Source organism: Semicossyphus pulcher, unplaced genomic scaffold, assembly GCF_022749685.1.
Source record: "Semicossyphus pulcher isolate SPU_LCO1_2020_fin unplaced genomic scaffold, fSemPul1.0.p SCAF_25, whole genome shotgun sequence".
Lineage (NCBI taxonomy): Eukaryota > Metazoa > Chordata > Actinopteri > Labriformes > Labridae > Semicossyphus > Semicossyphus pulcher.
Window position 1 is genome coordinate 5456235 of NW_027211699.1, and position 16006 is coordinate 5472240.

The following is a 16006-nucleotide window of genomic DNA, read 5'->3' on the forward strand; positions in this document are numbered from 1 at the left end:
ATACAACAATAAGAGAGTAAGAAAAATTCTAAATAATAGAATAGGCCTAAATATAAAATTCAGTGAATATCAATTGTAAATAAATAAATAATAAGTGACGAATAATATGTGGAGCTATAAAGGCAAATAATAGAAATTATAATTATTTTAAGAAATATTGTTAGTTCAACAGTGCGCAATGCTAAAAGCATGCTAAAATGCTAGTACGTTCAAATTGACACCAATTATAAACTATTTCCTCCGTTTCAACTCTGATCGCATTTCGACTTATTTTAGTTTTTCAGCCATTTTAAATGTTCGAAAAATAAATATTTCGGCTGTGAGCAAACTTTAAAGCTCCTGTGAGGAACTTTCTGTTTGTGTTGATTTTGGCGCCCCCTGTGGACAAAGCTTTAACTCTTATTGCTTTGCTGAATTTGTCCTGTACATGCTTAGGCAGTTGTTTCCGACACTTCAACTTTCTTTAACAGTCATATGTATCACTCAGGCTGCTTTCCCACTGGTCAAAAAACCTGCTACTCACAAACACCTAACTTTTTTGCTTAGAGGGAAAGGCTACAATCGGCATTCAGACCCTGGTCAAATGACTCTGCAGTAGACTCAGGTAATTATTGCCTTGGCTCCGATCAGCATTGATGGGAACACCAAACTCGTGTTGACACACTAATCTCCGCCCCCTCTCCGGTGCGATGCTATGCTCCGTCAGTAACTTCTGTGACTCCTTGCTTGTCATCTCAGATACAAATTCCGCCCGTCACCGTCCGAGCAACGCTCGTATATTGTTTGCGCCAGAGTTTCATGAATAGACTGAATGAGTTATAGATACAATAAAGACCTAACCACCGTAACATCTTTGTTTTGTCTTTTAGGCGGCTGTGGCTCAGTGGTAGAGTCGGTCGTCTTTTAATCGGAAGGTCGAAGGTTCGATCCCCTACTCCGTCATGTCAAAGTGTCCTAGGGCAAGACACTGAACCCCAAATTGCTCCCGGTGGCATAGCCAACGGGTATGAATGTGATGTCTAATTGACAGTTGGGCACTTTACGTAGCAGCCTGTGCCATCAGTGTGTGAATGGGTGAATGTGATGTAGTGTAAAAGCAGCTTTGAGTGGTCGCAAAGACTAGAAAAGACTAGAAAAGCGCTATATAAGTACAGTCCATTTACCATTTAACCCGGTTTAAGGTGCGTTTGCGACGTCAGACAGTGACCAGCAGAAAAGACACTGAAAGAAGTATACTTCACTGGCAATGGGAACAGAGACAATCGGCATCTCTAACAGGTCTTCCTTGGTCTGAAAAACCTGCGTCAACGCGGTAAGTTTAGGTGGGAAAGGGGCATCACTTTAACTTCTGCCCTGGAAAATGTAAACAAAGGCAGCGTGTAGTTAATCACTTTGACACCCACACGCCGCCGGCAGTTTCAGGCATTAACTATATAGAAAAAATAAATCTTGTTGCTGATGGTCTGTTTGCTTTTGTAGGTCATATAGAGTCATCAGAATTCATGGGCTTTAAATCTCAAGGTTGAATTAATAATAATAATAAAAAAAATGCTTGTATGCAGCGTAATCTCCACTGTAGCTCCAAAACCACACAGCAGACAGGTCCCATAGAGAGAGTAAATAATTTTATTAACATTCACAATTCTTCATCAGCCAAAATGCTAAATGACCAAATATAAATTCTACACACAAAACTGAATGACAAAAAAAATAAACAAAATTCATCTTAATTGTGGAATTAAAAAGGTAAACCGTGCCAGCTGTAGCATCCAATGGTTAAGTGTAGGTGTGTCAACCGGAGCACCGAAAAAAGCTAACACAACGTAAAAAAGCGTTAACGTGGTTCCTACCTGTTGAGCTACATTAGTTAATAGTGAGGTCCCTTTTTTTACTTTTCACTTTGTTTTACGTGAGGTGATCCAAACACGTGAATACTGAGCGGTTTGTAGGCTACGACAGGTTCTAGAAAGCTCTAACATTTTACACTGGTTTGCAGTTATAAACCTGTCTTTAAACCTAATTATAGATACTGTATATATTTGTTATTACACTGGTAAAACTTTTTATAAAAAGGGTTAAAAATACTGGTGATCGAAGCTCTGCATCTAGCCAATATTTCCCAGAATGCACCAATTTAAAGACACCCCCCAAAAACACAACAGAAATGTCCTGGGTGCAACAAAGTACACAGTACGTTACACTTAGCATTCACACTGACTTAGCCTTCCTCGCTACACTTCCCTGAGTCCCGCCAAAAGATTTCTGCATGAGAGGAAAGATTTAACTTTGAACACATTCTTTACCTTCATCACCGCCTCTTTCATTTTGAATTATTGCAGATTTCTTTATTAATAATCCTGATTCTTCCAAACTAGAGCCTCAATTTGGATACGTGTCATCTTCATCAGACATAAGGGAGCAGGCAGTGATGTCACTGAATATGAGGCGGGGTTAAAGAAGCTCCTCCAGATGTGTCGTACCTTTACGCTTCCTGTGACATCACTCCCCACCTCATCCTTAGCACCAGATTTAGCCTGATTGACGCAGAATAAAGAATGGATTTAAAGGTCATGCATTTAGCAATAAAGGAAACAAAAAAAGTTGCATTATTATTTCATCTTCATCTGCTCTTTTGCTACACTAAAGTACCGCCTGTGCTTCCCTCCTCTCCAGCTGGTTCCCTTTAAAACGCTGTGAGCTCCTTCCTCGTGCAATCATTAAAATCTCTACTTTCTGTATAATCCATACAAAACATATATAATAAAGCATCAATCTTTGCAGTACAAATCACCTTCATTATCCCCGTACTTGGTTTTTTATCTTGAATACAAAGAGACTAGACATAGAGCTTCTTAAAACCTTCATGTGCATGTGTGTGATAACATCGGCTCACTGATTTGAGAACAGTCGAAGAGTGGAGGAAAACGAATGCTACAGCTTCCAATATTCAAAATACTTTATCTGCTAGTCTCGTCTCTGGAACGCTAAAATACTCTCTTTCGGGCTCTGCTGGATCCTCCGTCGTTAAACACAGCTCATTCACAGTCCTACAACGATCCGCGCACACATCCACGAGTGTGCACGTGGAGTCAACAACAATTCCAGTTCCAACTGCGGGGAAACCTCAGACCGATCCCAGCACGCCACAACACTGTGGGTAGAAAAATAAAAACATTAAATGGTAAGTCGTCTTCCCAGAGGCTGAGCCGCAGTCATTAAGCCCGGGGAACGTGATAGGGGAAAGGGTCAAGGAGGAACGATCGCGCGGACTGAAATTTCAACGACAGAATTCCAGTTTCAGGTCGTGAAATCAGGATCATCCGCTCCGAGGCACCATGCTGTGCTATGTAGGCCGTCTGTGTCCCCGTGTGGGAGGAAATGTTTCCAAAGTGGTTTTAGAAGAAAAATATTCTGTTTTTCCAGACGGGGGAACCACAACAAGAGTCTGTGCTGCTGTATTCTTTGTCCGTATTAAGGCTTTCCTCCCAGTCTGTGCCGGGCTAACAGGAGAGTGCAGAGTGCTGGCCGGGGGGCTCCACAGTGGGCTGATGGGAGATGTTTGTGGTCCAGCACTGAAATCCAGTCCATCCAGACCACCTGAGCCCCTCCCTGTAAGACTGAAACAAAACAAGAGGACTAATCATTGACAAATGTAAAGTAAAACAATGCTCATTTCAAGGACTAGCCGCAGTGTTAGCTTGTTAGAACACCATGCTAACTGGTAGTGGGTAGAAGCAGGTCTGCCTTAACCTTTGACCTTAATTTAAGACATTATCAGCCACACATCACCATCTTGTTAATGTTCAAATGTGATTGTGTCCTCATGTTTATATGAGGGGAAAACACTGTAGAAAACTACATAATCCATCAAGTATCGTATCGTATGGTTTATCGTATGGTGCAACGTATATCGTAGGGTGTATCGTACATCGTAGGGTGTATCGTGTATCGTACATCGTAGGGTGTATCGTGTATCGTACATCGTAGGGTGTATCATATATCGTGCATCGTAGGGTGTATCGTACATCGTAGGGTGTATCGTATGGTGTATCGTACATCGTAGGGTGTATCGTATATCGTGGGGTGTATCGTACATCGTGGGATGTATTGTATATCGTGGGGTGTATCGTACATCGTGGGGTGTATTGTATATCGTAGGGTGTATCGTACATCGTATGGTGTAGCGTACATTGTAGGGTGTATCGTACATCGTGGGGTGTATCGTATATCGTGGGGTGTATCGTACATCGTATGGTGTAGCGTACATCGTATGGTGTATCGTATATTGTATGGTGTATCGTACATCGTAGGGTGCATCGTATGGTGTATCGTACATCGTAGGGTGTATCGTATATCGTATGGTGTAGCGTACATCGTATGGTGTATCGTTTATCGTATGGTGTAGCGTACATCGTAGGGTGCATCGTATGGTGTATCGTACATCGTAGGGTGTATCGTACATCGTAGGGTGTATCGTATATCGTATGGTGTAGTGTACATCGTAGGGTGTATCGTATATCGTATGGTGTAGCGTACATCGTAGGGTGTATCGTATATCGTAGAGTGTATCGTACATCGTATGGTGTGTCGTATATATCGTATGGTGTAGCGTACATCGTAGGGTGTATCGTATATCGTAGGGTGTATCGTATATCGTAGGGTGTATCGTAAATCGTATGGTGTATTGTATTGTGTATCATATATCGTATTGTGTATCGTATATTGTATCGCATTGTATCATATATCGTAACGTGTATCGTTTCTTATCTCTGATGTAATTTACCTTATTGTTAGAACTATTGGTTGAATAATTGATCAACATTAATCCCCAACTTTAACAATGAAGTAATTAGAGTTATTCTATCAAACAAAATGCTGAAACAGTTGCTGGCACCAGCTTCTGTGAAGAGGAGCAGCTGTTCTATTTATAACTCTGTGTTTATTCTGATGAAAGGATACATTTGAAGAAGAAGTAATTCAGTATTTGCTGACATTTCATGGATGAAAACATCTATTAATCAAACGATGGCAGACAGATTCAATCGATAATGTAGCAGTATTTTTTACAGACCTTGTAGCTGTAGTTATTTGTCTCTACTATTGATGTTGGGTGAATATTTGTGTTATAGATGTTGAAAATGTAGAGAAGGGGTAGGAAAAAACAAGTGTAACATTCAATCTCCTCCTTTTGGAACATGTACTGTTTGCTTTGTGCTGAACATGGCAGTGGATATTGTTGTCTAGGTTTCATTTTTAAATTTCTATTGCTTTTCTTGTTTACCTACTTTTATTTTATTGACATGTTCGAAATAAAGATATCAATCAACCAACCATATTAAAAACCACCAGCAGAGGGCAGCAGAGAGTTAACAAACATGAAGGAGAGAGACCACAGAAACCATCACCTCCTGATTTATGACTCCTGAGTGCAACTGTGAGTGCAGCGGAGGTAAACAGCAGGGCTGCAGGTATCCATTATTTCAGGAGTCCATTATTCTGCATTATTACACTGATTCACCGAATGAAAACATTCTATCAGGAAAAAAACGACTTAAAATAAGGCTGGTGCAGCTCGCGGCATGAGGCTGTGACTACGACAGTGATTTAATAAAAGAGGTGAAAAAATAAGTATCGGTGATATTTATACATTAAAGGGTTACCAACACCTGCTGACCCTGCTCACTGCAACCAAGCTTAACTTAAAACACCTGCTGTTCTGGATTGATGCAGCTCACAATATTGATTTTTAACACTGTTAAGGTGTGTGTGTGTGTTCGTGTGTCCTTGTATCCGTGTTTCTCTGCAGAGCGTGTGTATAGACCCCGACTTGTGATAGCTACGAGAAGAGTAGAGAGCGAGGGGAGAACACCCGTTATTTTTCTACTATTAATAATCCAAAATAAACAAATTGCTTTGACAAACCGATTTCATTACAAAGAATAAAAATACTGAAAAAGGTGTGTACAACCGGCCTGGATGGAGAAGATCTCCGCCCTGCTGGCTTTTCAAAGGCTCAGAGTGGAGGGAGACGGAGCAGAGGGCTTGTTATTGGAATGCAGCGCTCAGACTGAACGACCCTTTGAAGTTTGCACACTCTGGACCGGCTCCATTAGAAACAGGTGTCTGAGTGTGTGTGTGTGTGTGTGTGTGTGTGTGTGTGTGTGTGTGTGTGCCATTCAATGTCTAGTGTGAGCTCATGCATCTGCTCACACTGGTGTATTTGTGTAACTCCAGTGAGGACTCACCTGTGTTTGTGTTTAGTTTCTCACCTGTTCAGTTAATGAGGATGCCGGTCGAGCGTCCCTCCTCCTCCTGAATGTTCTTCAGGTTGTTCTCCGCCTCGTCCACAGTGCTGCAGACACAAGCACACAGCATGTTATTTCTTAAAACACTAAGAAAACGTTTCAGTATATGAACTTTATAAATGTTTGTGCCTACGTTAGGAACTCCCTGACGTCCTCCACAGTGATTTCTCCGGTGGTGTCGAGGGTGAGGTCAGCACAGCTGAGGGGGGAGTCCAGCGGGGTGTCCAGGATGGGAGAGGACAGGGTGCTCTGAGGATCCTCTGTTTGCCCTGTGGGGGAGAGACTGAATGAGTCCGGGGTTTTAAGCATGTTTCTACATCTGGGTGACTGATAGTCTGATTACTAAGAAACTCAAAGTTCTCCTGCAGCACTCGCTGAGTCAAACAGTGTGTTTGATGATGTTTTCTTACTCTGGTGGAGGCTGCGAGTCCAAACATGGTCCAGAGTTTGTTTGTTTTGAGGGATTATGCAACAAGCAAAGTGTTGCATAAGTCCACATTTTGTTACATAGCTGGTCTCTCAAATTCCACTTGAAGCTGCACTAACCAATACATTCATTTAAAATGACTTGTAATGTGACCAATGACTCTTTGGCTCTTCAAACCACATATTTATCTCTTAATTGGGACATTTCCCTGAGCTCTGTGGAGCTCGTTTGTGTCCTTCAGCTCCTTGTTTTGTAACTTACAGGGCCACCAAAGAGTAATTTCACGACGCAGCAGGCAGCTGTTCTCTGCTACTCAGTGGTCAGTAAAGACACATGGAGCCCTGAGTCGCTACAAAGCCATTTATTTCCTTCAGGCACTGGTGGAGACCAAAAACAGAGCTAAAGTGAAACCTGTAACACTGCCTCTAGTGGCCAAAAAATACACTTCTATAACACTGTTGGACGCCACAGCTTTGTTACATGTATTTCATTCCAATTGAAATCATTTACAGTTATCGATTAGTCTGGTGTTTACATTCACCAATAATGTTATTTGTTTATATGGAGCACTTTTATTCTGTTTGGGCTTTGAAAACGATTCTACGTTTCTATTCCATGCAGTCTTCCTCTAAATATTTACCATTAAAAAGAGAAGGCTAACCACGAGCTGCTTTTAAATCTGTATTTTCTTCCATGAACACAAACTTTGTTGTTGGTGCATTATTGATTTTATTGTAAACATAAAAATAATTATTTAATGGGCTTTTATTTTGTAAGTCTATGTGCCAGGTGAAAGGCACACTACGACATAAACAAACCCTACTCTAGTCTCCACGGCAACCAGCACTTCCTGCCAGGGAAGGGCTGCTGGGCAGGAGAGGCAACTGGGGCATGCCGAATGGTTACCATGGAGACCAGAAGGGGACCCCTGTGAGGTCTGCTCGGAGTTTAAGAGGTTTACAGAGAAGAGAGAGTGATGAAGAGGGAGAGGGGACAGGGGGAGGCAAAGCGTGTGTGTGTGTGTGTGTGTGTGTGTGTGTGTGTGTGTGTGTGTGTGTGTGTGTGTGTGTGTGTGTGGACCTACCCTCAGCCTGACCCATCTGGTTCTTGTGGGTGCCGTTGGCCTGCGGCTGCGTTGTCGTATCACTGAGAAGACACATGAGCACACAATGTTACGTTGCTCTTATATGTTGAAGTTTTATTTTGTTGGTTTCACTTGAAGCTGAAAGTGGTGTCCAATGTGGGGTCCTGGGACCACCGAGAGTCCTTCATAGGCCTACAGTGGATCTCTGGAAAGATCTCATTTTTTATATTCATTATTTTCTGATCAATGTGATGTTTATTGATCTGTTTTTTATTGACGGGATGAACCAACAACAGACACTTCACATCAGATAACTTAACAGATAAAAGCATCAAGCATCTCCATAAAGCACGACCCTGTGTTACTATATATGTTGCTACTAATATCAACAGATACTGCATGTATATTATGTAGATCAATACAAAAGCTCTATGAGGTTTCTCAGGACGACATTTAGCCAAACATGATCGACTGACGCTCATGTCAGTTGGGATAATTAAAAGGAAAAGTTTGGGGACCTCTGAAGTAGATAATTAATAAAGTTGGGACGTATCAGGTCGAGGAAAGCATGGAATGTGTCTTAATTAAGGTTGCAAACTAGATATAAATACAAGTGTGTGTGTTACCTGGCAGGTGTGGGCTCCAGCAGTCGGTCGAGCTGCACAGAGCAGAGCGGCTGAGTGAGGACCTTGGCGGACAGCGAGAACCTCTCGTACTCTGAGGGAGAGATCAGGTAAAAACCTGACAGAACCAAAGGAGGGGTTTCATTATTCTTTCAAACTAATTTTCATTCGTCTCCACAGAGGAAGAAGTCTGAAGAGCAGATATGTCAGCGCAGAGGCAAATAAAGCAGGTACAAACTACTGGGGCAGGTGAGAAAGATGGATATTAAAGTCGTGACATGACCCTGAGCTTTCATTAAAATGAAGCGTGTCTCACCCTGTCCGTTCTTAGTGAAGACACAGGAAGCAATGCCGCTGATGTCCTCTTTACGAATGCAGTCATAGCGCACCTAAAGACACGTACACGTGAATAATTAGTACACACTGAAAGTCCAGTATAAAATATAAAAACAATGCTCCACAATGACTCTGCTAAAATGAACACACACGTAGACACATTTGCACAAAGCCTACCTGCGGTCGAAGGCCGGGGATGTTAAAGAGGTGCATGTCGCCCAGGTTGGTCAGGCAGACCAGCGTGTGCTCGCTGTAGTCCTCCTGAGCAGTGGAGCTGAAGACCACCAGGGCCACCTTCCTCACCCGACAGCCTTCATGCGCCGTCAGCTTGAACTTAGTCTTAGCGCTCACTTTAGGGAGGGAGAACACCTGACGAGAGAAGGAGAGACTAGATTAAGAACTGTGACACCATCAGTCTCAACGTTTTATGCTAACTTAGTCAAATATTTATCATCAGAAATATATATTTACCTTTAGCTGCTCCTCCGAGGCGATGAGGACAGAGTGAGCGTTGGTCATATCTGGAGCGCTGGCGAGGTCCTGCGAGGCTTCGTATGGGTCGGGTAACGGTTTCCCCCGGCCGTCCAACACGGAAATCGACACCACGGGCGCTCTGTGCATCAGCTGGATCTCTTTACCCAGCACCGCCTCCACGCACACACTGCCCTCACCCGCGCCGCCGCGCTCGCAGACACGGCCCGAGCCCACGCCGGGCACCTCCAGCGCGTAGGCGTACACGCTGCCTGAGTTGGTGCCGCCCCACAGTGTCGGGCCGTGGTTTGTACCTGGTGGACGAAGGAATACAGCAGCACAGTTAGTATAGTTTGATGTTGATCTGATACAGTAACAATAATGAAAAGTCCATCAATGTATATATCATTAAAACAAGTAAAGTACGGCACCGTCACGTAGGAAGGTGTCAGCGAAGCAGAGACACCGGACGACTCCAGACAGCGAGTCGTCTGCAGATCGAGGTTCAATCCTTCGCTGCACCGGAGCCACGTCCTCCTGCTCCGCCAGAGCAGCGTTGGCCTCTTGTACCTGCACATAACACGACATAAAAACATCTTAATCCCGTCTGGTGCGTCTTATTATGAAGGAAAGAGGCGGTCGTTTACCTTGCTGGTGGGTGTGGTGATGGTGCGCTTCTTCCCCGACACCCTGCTCTTGCGGATGCGTCTGAAGCTCTGACGTAACGACTTTTTCAGGGACTTCACTCTGGACAAAGGACCCTCCATCGCCAAAGAGTCATTAGGGTGTAGGGTACACCTTGAAGAAAATATAGAGCATCATTATATGGTGAATTTGTCAACTTGTCTTATCATAACAATAAAGTAATAAATTACCTTGCCAACACAGCGTTTCTTCTGTGGTAGTCAAACAGGCCAAATCCATGACTCGTCCCGAAGGCGATCAGGTTCCACTCAGCGTTCAGAGCCACGGCGGTGACGGACGCAGGCGGCAGGCACTGCACCAGCACCAGCGGCTGGAAGCCCGGAGGGAAGGGGGCGGGTTTGAGACGCGGCTCCAGCCGGTCGTGGCCCTTCCAGGTGAAGCCCTCCCGGTCCTGCAGCAGGTCGACCACCGACACGTCGACCAAGTGGTCCGAACGCTCGTCACTCAAACCCAGAACGATCACCTGGAGGGAGGGGAAGAGAGGACACAGCATGGAGCATCTTTTTTAGCTTTAAATGTAGGTTTACAAGTCAGTCGTAGGAGGTGGTGGGATAACTTAAGTGCAGGGATACTTTTTGTTTCTAGTTTTTTTTAATTATTACCACATTCACAAAGTGAGACACTGAGTGCACTGAAAATCTTTTTAAAGATTAAAAAAAAGGTCAAGTCCCCCTTAAAAACAGGAGTAATGACTAAATAACAAGAGAAGTCCTTCTGATATCACATCAGTGCAGTCACTGAACAGAGCCCTCAATGAATCACCATGCATGCAGTGCGTCACCTGCCTGTACAGCATGTACGCGACGCTGCTATTGTCTACTGAATTCCTGTCTGTGGCACCTTGTCTCGGTGCTCTTTAAAGCTGTGGTTAAATATGCGAGCTGTTAACGCAGCGGACGCACCGTGGAGTGTTGCACCTGCAGCACACACACCCTGTGCATTTGTGTGTGTCGACAGGAAGCAGGAGGCGGTGAGCTTTTGTTTCAAAGTGTTACAGTGACAGAGCTGGACACGCTGATTAAACAAACATGTGAACACAGTTAGAAGTGTTTGATGTCGTAAGTAACACAACTGCGAGGTTATTTGTGAGGCTGTGAAGAAAAGAGTCGCTCCTCCTCTTGTCTCTCTACTTTTTCGTGCGGGTGTCACAGTCACCGGCATGGTGCTGAAACAAGTGTGGTGAAGTAGGAGAGAGGGTTTGTTTTGTTTGCAAAAACTGGACGTAAAGTCCAAAATAATAATGTTGAAAAGTATGATTGTTCATTCTTAACTATATGTAATAAAACACTGCATTTATCTGGTATCATTTCCTACATTTTTTTATATCAAAGTATAAATCGCATAAAGAAAAGAGATCGAAATGTCAGTTTTTTTTTATCGTGCAGCCCTAACTCATGGTCTCCGGAAGATGAATGTTTTTGAACATTTCCACGACCCCATAATCTCTCCTGTAAATAAATAAAATGTTCATATATCAAAATTTGAACGACTCAAATACTTGTATCATATCAATAATGACCTCGACACATCCCTACCTGTCCAGCAGTTCCAGCCACCACCAGCTTGTTGCTGTATTTGCACAGACTGATCTTCTGGATGCCGAGTCTGGGGTCATCGCTGTACGGGTCGAAGCAGCCCACCTGCACAGAAAAACACACACAGGTAAGCTGTTAAAGGTTTATGGACCACATTAATGTTGAAGCCTTTTTTCTTTAACCGTTTGCTCCTCGTTGTGAACCTCTGATCTGACCTGACAACAAACACATTCAGCTCAGGCAGATTCATGTCTAAATGCCCCCCTGAAGCCCTCCTCCTCCCTCTACGGCCGCCTCTCTCATCTTTTTGTCAGCCAAATGCCCGGACATTCCCCCCTTCTCCCCCCCCCCTCCTCCTCATACATACTCAGCAAAACATGCCCATTAATCTGCCTCTCACACACAGAAGGAATTCCAATAGAGCCCCCTCACATGGGAGCTGTGTCTTGGCAAAACAAGAAGTAGAAGTTGGTCACACACACACACACACACACACACACACACACACACAGATGCACAGAAAGAGTGGGCTGATGGGTCTGGTTTTCATTACAGAGGGGGAAAAAAAGGGAAAGGCTCTTCATCCCATATGAGGGCCAAATTCCTGAACATGCAGCTCTGTTACCACAGGATACATGAGGAAAGGTGGGGGGAGAGGGAGCGAGTAAGACGACGAGAGGAGAGTAAAAGGAGGACACAGGCCAAAGACTTCACTTTTAATCTATCACTCAAAATCGACTCTTTTTATTCCCTTTCCTGCTGATATTTGTTAACGAGCGACGACAGGAGGATCTCATGACGAGAGGAATATTTCCAACCGTGGAACCAGCTGATTCAAATTTCGTGCCGTGCTACCAAAGCCGAGCTGCTCGGTCAGATTCCCTTGTAACCTCCTGACGCCGAATCACTTCATATAAAAGTGATTCAGAGCAGCAAACAGGCCGTTAAAACCGAGTCCCAATCCAGCGTTATTAAGAGTAACAATAGGGTGGGTCTGTCTGCAAACCAAAGCCATGAAAACAACCAGATGAGAAAATGAGGCCACAGATGTAACAGGCCTGACAGCGTGTGTAAAAAAAACACACACACATTGTTCCGATTCCCACAGCTGGTAAAAAGTGAGGTCCTGCATCAGTTCTCACCTTCCTGAAAGGAGGCCACTCCTCCTCCTGCTGCATGTCGGGGTCGTCGCTCGGGTCCTGGGGGTCTTCGCTCGGGTCGCAGTCGGTGTGGAAGACGTTGGCCGTGCTGAGTTTGTACAGCGGAGTGAGAGCGACGCCCGACGCGTCCCAGAAGCGCACGGTGCCGTCCTCGTGACTGTAAAGCCACAAGGTAGAAAAGACACAGAATGAACACGTTATTATGACACATAGTGCAATAGTGTTATATTACTGTTCTGTTTAGACCGACTCACTGAGGTTTATCAGCTCTGTGCTCCATTCTGGAGGCATTATGTTGCATTAGAGTGTTTCTAATACACCGTCCACCTCTGTTTAGACATATGGCTGCATGAGATTGCTAGCAATCTATGCATCTGATAATTATTATAATCTACATTAATAACAAGACTTAGACGGGGGAATTCATGAAGAATGAACTGCTGGCGCTGATAGCAACATAACTTGCACATCATTTGTACCCGCTTTCTGCTCCGACTCGAGGTCTGATTAACCAAGCAAATTGCAAACACACCTATAAAGCTGCAGCTGACCGTGGAGAGAAGCTCTCAGGACCTCCTCTCTCTCTCATGCATTAACTGAGCTTCACACTGACGGATCTCAGCTCCATCCACAGATCGATGATGAGCAGGGAGAGGAGGCGGCAGCTCTTTAAATTGTAGACTCGACTAGTTTCACTCTCTGTAACGCAGAGAGCTCTGAAGCAAGCCCTCAACAGCAGCTCGCCCAGGCCCCAGTCATGTGTAACAGCTGCAGAGCGGCTCCACACATGTGGACAAAGTGTGCCGGGGTTTGGCCTCGGAGAGAGCCCACACCCATTGATCTCCTGATTATAATAATAACAATGATGAAATATCATTAACAGGCTGTACTTACAGGCATTTTAATGTTTTATGGTCTCACAAAAAGGTGGAATTGTCGTCATGATCTCTGGAAACTTGCCACAGTTACCACCAGCTCTCTGCAGACGGTAAGATTTTCACTCTAACTGCACGGTGCTGTTAGCGCTGCTGTTTGTGAATAGGACTTTTTTTTTGCATCAAGGCTCATTCTCATAGAAAGCAGCAAAATCTGACCCAAAAGCCGAGCACAGACGCCGTTTCCTCTGCAGCGCACTTTGGGGTGCATTCAACCCTCTGCGAGTCTTTTTGTGTCATTTGCACAGGTTTCGCGGGCGCAAAAGCTGCGCAATCCTTCAGTGAATCAGGCCTTAGAGTCGACAGCAACATACTAAGGAAGTGACTAAAGGCTGCTTCAGGGAACCAAATAATCTCTCTAAATTTTGGTCACTTAAATTTAGTCAAAAGCAACACATTTGTGAAACATGGATGCATCCTCTGAGTGTTTAGTACATGTGTGTGTGTGTGTGCGTGTGTGTGTAGATACCCTGTCAACAGCAGCTCTTGTTGTTTGGCTGGAGGTGCCAGGTTTTTCCCTCCACATATGGGCCAACTCTGCACAGACAGACAAAGATCAGAGACGAGTTCGTCATGTTGTAAAGCTACAAAACAAACACTTCCCTAACCCCAACATGTCCCTCCTTCTCATTCCATCTGAACCTCAGCTCACCCTGCCCATGTGGACCAGATCCGTGCACAGAGAGACACAAAAACTCTGCAAACCAAACAAAAAAACAAAAGCGCAGAGTGCCAGTGTGTCTTGCCGCCAGTGTCTCTGGCTGTGCCTCACACAGACAGATGATTTAAGAGCCCACCAGCTGTGTGTGTGTGTGTGTGTGTGTGTGTGTGTGTGTGTGTGTGTGTGTGTGTGTGTGTGTGTGTGTGTGTGTGTAATCCGCCTCTGATCAAACAGCTGATCTAAGCTCCAAAAGCCTTTGTGAAGCCTTAAACTGCCCACACCTGCTCTCAAAGTTAGCACTCCAGCAGCAGGCTGACCGTCACACTGTGTGGCTTCCTTTGAGCCGTTCAGCTGCCAGTTTGTGAACTCAGAAATCACCATGAGTAATAACATCTATATCACTCCAATAATGTGACTACACAAGTCACTTCTTACGTTTTCTTTTACTCGTGTGTCATATCAAAACTCATGTGCTGCCTCTGTAAATAAACCTACAGCCATTTCATAGAAACCCTAACCCTAACCCATGGAAGGGGAAGAGGAAGAAGAAGAAAGAAGAGAGGGAAGAAGATGAAGATGAAGGAAGAGAAAGAAAGAAGAATAATAAGGAGAAGAAGAAAGAAAAAGAAAGAAGAAGAATAAGGAGAAGAAAGAAAAAGAAGGAAGAATAATAACGAGAAGAAGAATGAAAAAGAAAGAAGAAGAAGAATGAAAAAGAAAGAAAAAGAAAGAAGAATAATAAGGAGAAGAGGAAAGAAAAAGAAAGAAGAAGAATAAGGAGAAAAAAGAAGAAGAAGAAAGAAAAAGAAAGAAGAAGGAGAAGAAGAATGAAAAGGAAAAAAGAAGAAGAATGAAAAAGAAAGAAGAAGAAGAAAAAGAAGAATGAAAAAGAAAGAAGAGAAAGAAGAAAAAGAAGAATGAAAAAGAAAGAAGAAGAAGAAGAAAAAGAAGAAGAATGAAAAAGAAAGAAGAAGAAGAAGAAAAAGAAGAAGAATGAAAAAGACAGATGAAGAAGAATGAAAAAGAAAGAAGAAGAAGAAGAAAAAGAAGAAGAATGAAAAAGACAGATGAAGAAGAAGAAGAAGAAGAAGAAGAAGAAAGAAAAAGGAGAAGAAGAAGAATGAATCAGTGTTGATGGCTACATTTAAAGCACAGGCTAGGCTACTGGCCAAGCAGTTTAAGGCGTCTCAGGCTCAGTTGCTTTACATGCATCTTGGATTTCCTGTAATCACCTACTGCCATGAATAAACCAATTCACAGAATAATCCTGTCATTCACACCGTCCTCCTGCCAGCAGCCACAGCAGCCCACCACTGACACAGTGTCAGAAGAGGAAGGTAGAAAAAATATCAAGGCCCAAATTACATCGGTGCAGTGTTTTAAGCACACCAAATACAACCTTGTTTATTTCTTGAACTCGGACTTTGAAAGAGACATGCTCACTCAGATAGGTAGAAAGGTGCTTAAAGGGATAGTTCGGTTTTTTGAGGTTTGTATGAGGTACTTAGTGATCATAAGTGCTCTACATACAGTAGATAACAGTCAGCACGGCCGCTGTTAGGAGAAGCCGGACACAGAAGCTAAGCTAAGTGCCGCTGCAGACGGGGTTAGGAGTGCTACGTACTTTAGCCACTTAAAAGAGTCCTACATATAAACAAACATTTCAGCTGGAGTGTACGCTATATTTTCACCACTTCACCTTGGCGTCAGACAGCCCTTTCCCTCGGCACTATGTCTCACTCTGCACTGCCCTGTATACCTACG

The 16006-nt window shown here is 43.9% G+C and overlaps 1 protein-coding gene across 1 annotated transcript in view; it reads right to left on the minus strand.

Annotated features, from left to right (window-relative positions):
* Positions 1–1608: 1608 nt before the first annotated feature.
* llgl1 (LLGL scribble cell polarity complex component 1) overlaps positions 1609–16006 on the minus strand; it is a 38836-nt gene continuing 24438 nt past the window's right edge. Inside the window, exons 11-24 of the mRNA XM_069676215.1 lie at positions 14051–14118; positions 12629–12803; positions 11487–11591; positions 10122–10414; positions 9894–10044; positions 9678–9816; positions 9247–9560; positions 8953–9144; positions 8756–8828; positions 8443–8557; positions 7817–7878; positions 6439–6574; positions 6270–6352; positions 1609–3617 (exon numbers count right to left, since the gene is read on the minus strand). Coding sequence (XP_069532316.1) covers positions 6274–6352; positions 6439–6574; positions 7817–7878; positions 8443–8557; positions 8756–8828; positions 8953–9144; positions 9247–9560; positions 9678–9816; positions 9894–10044; positions 10122–10414; positions 11487–11591; positions 12629–12803; positions 14051–14118 — 1902 coding nt within the window. The 3' untranslated portion in view covers positions 1609–3617; positions 6270–6273. The remainder of the gene's footprint in view (positions 3618–6269; positions 6353–6438; positions 6575–7816; positions 7879–8442; positions 8558–8755; positions 8829–8952; positions 9145–9246; positions 9561–9677; positions 9817–9893; positions 10045–10121; positions 10415–11486; positions 11592–12628; positions 12804–14050; positions 14119–16006) is intronic.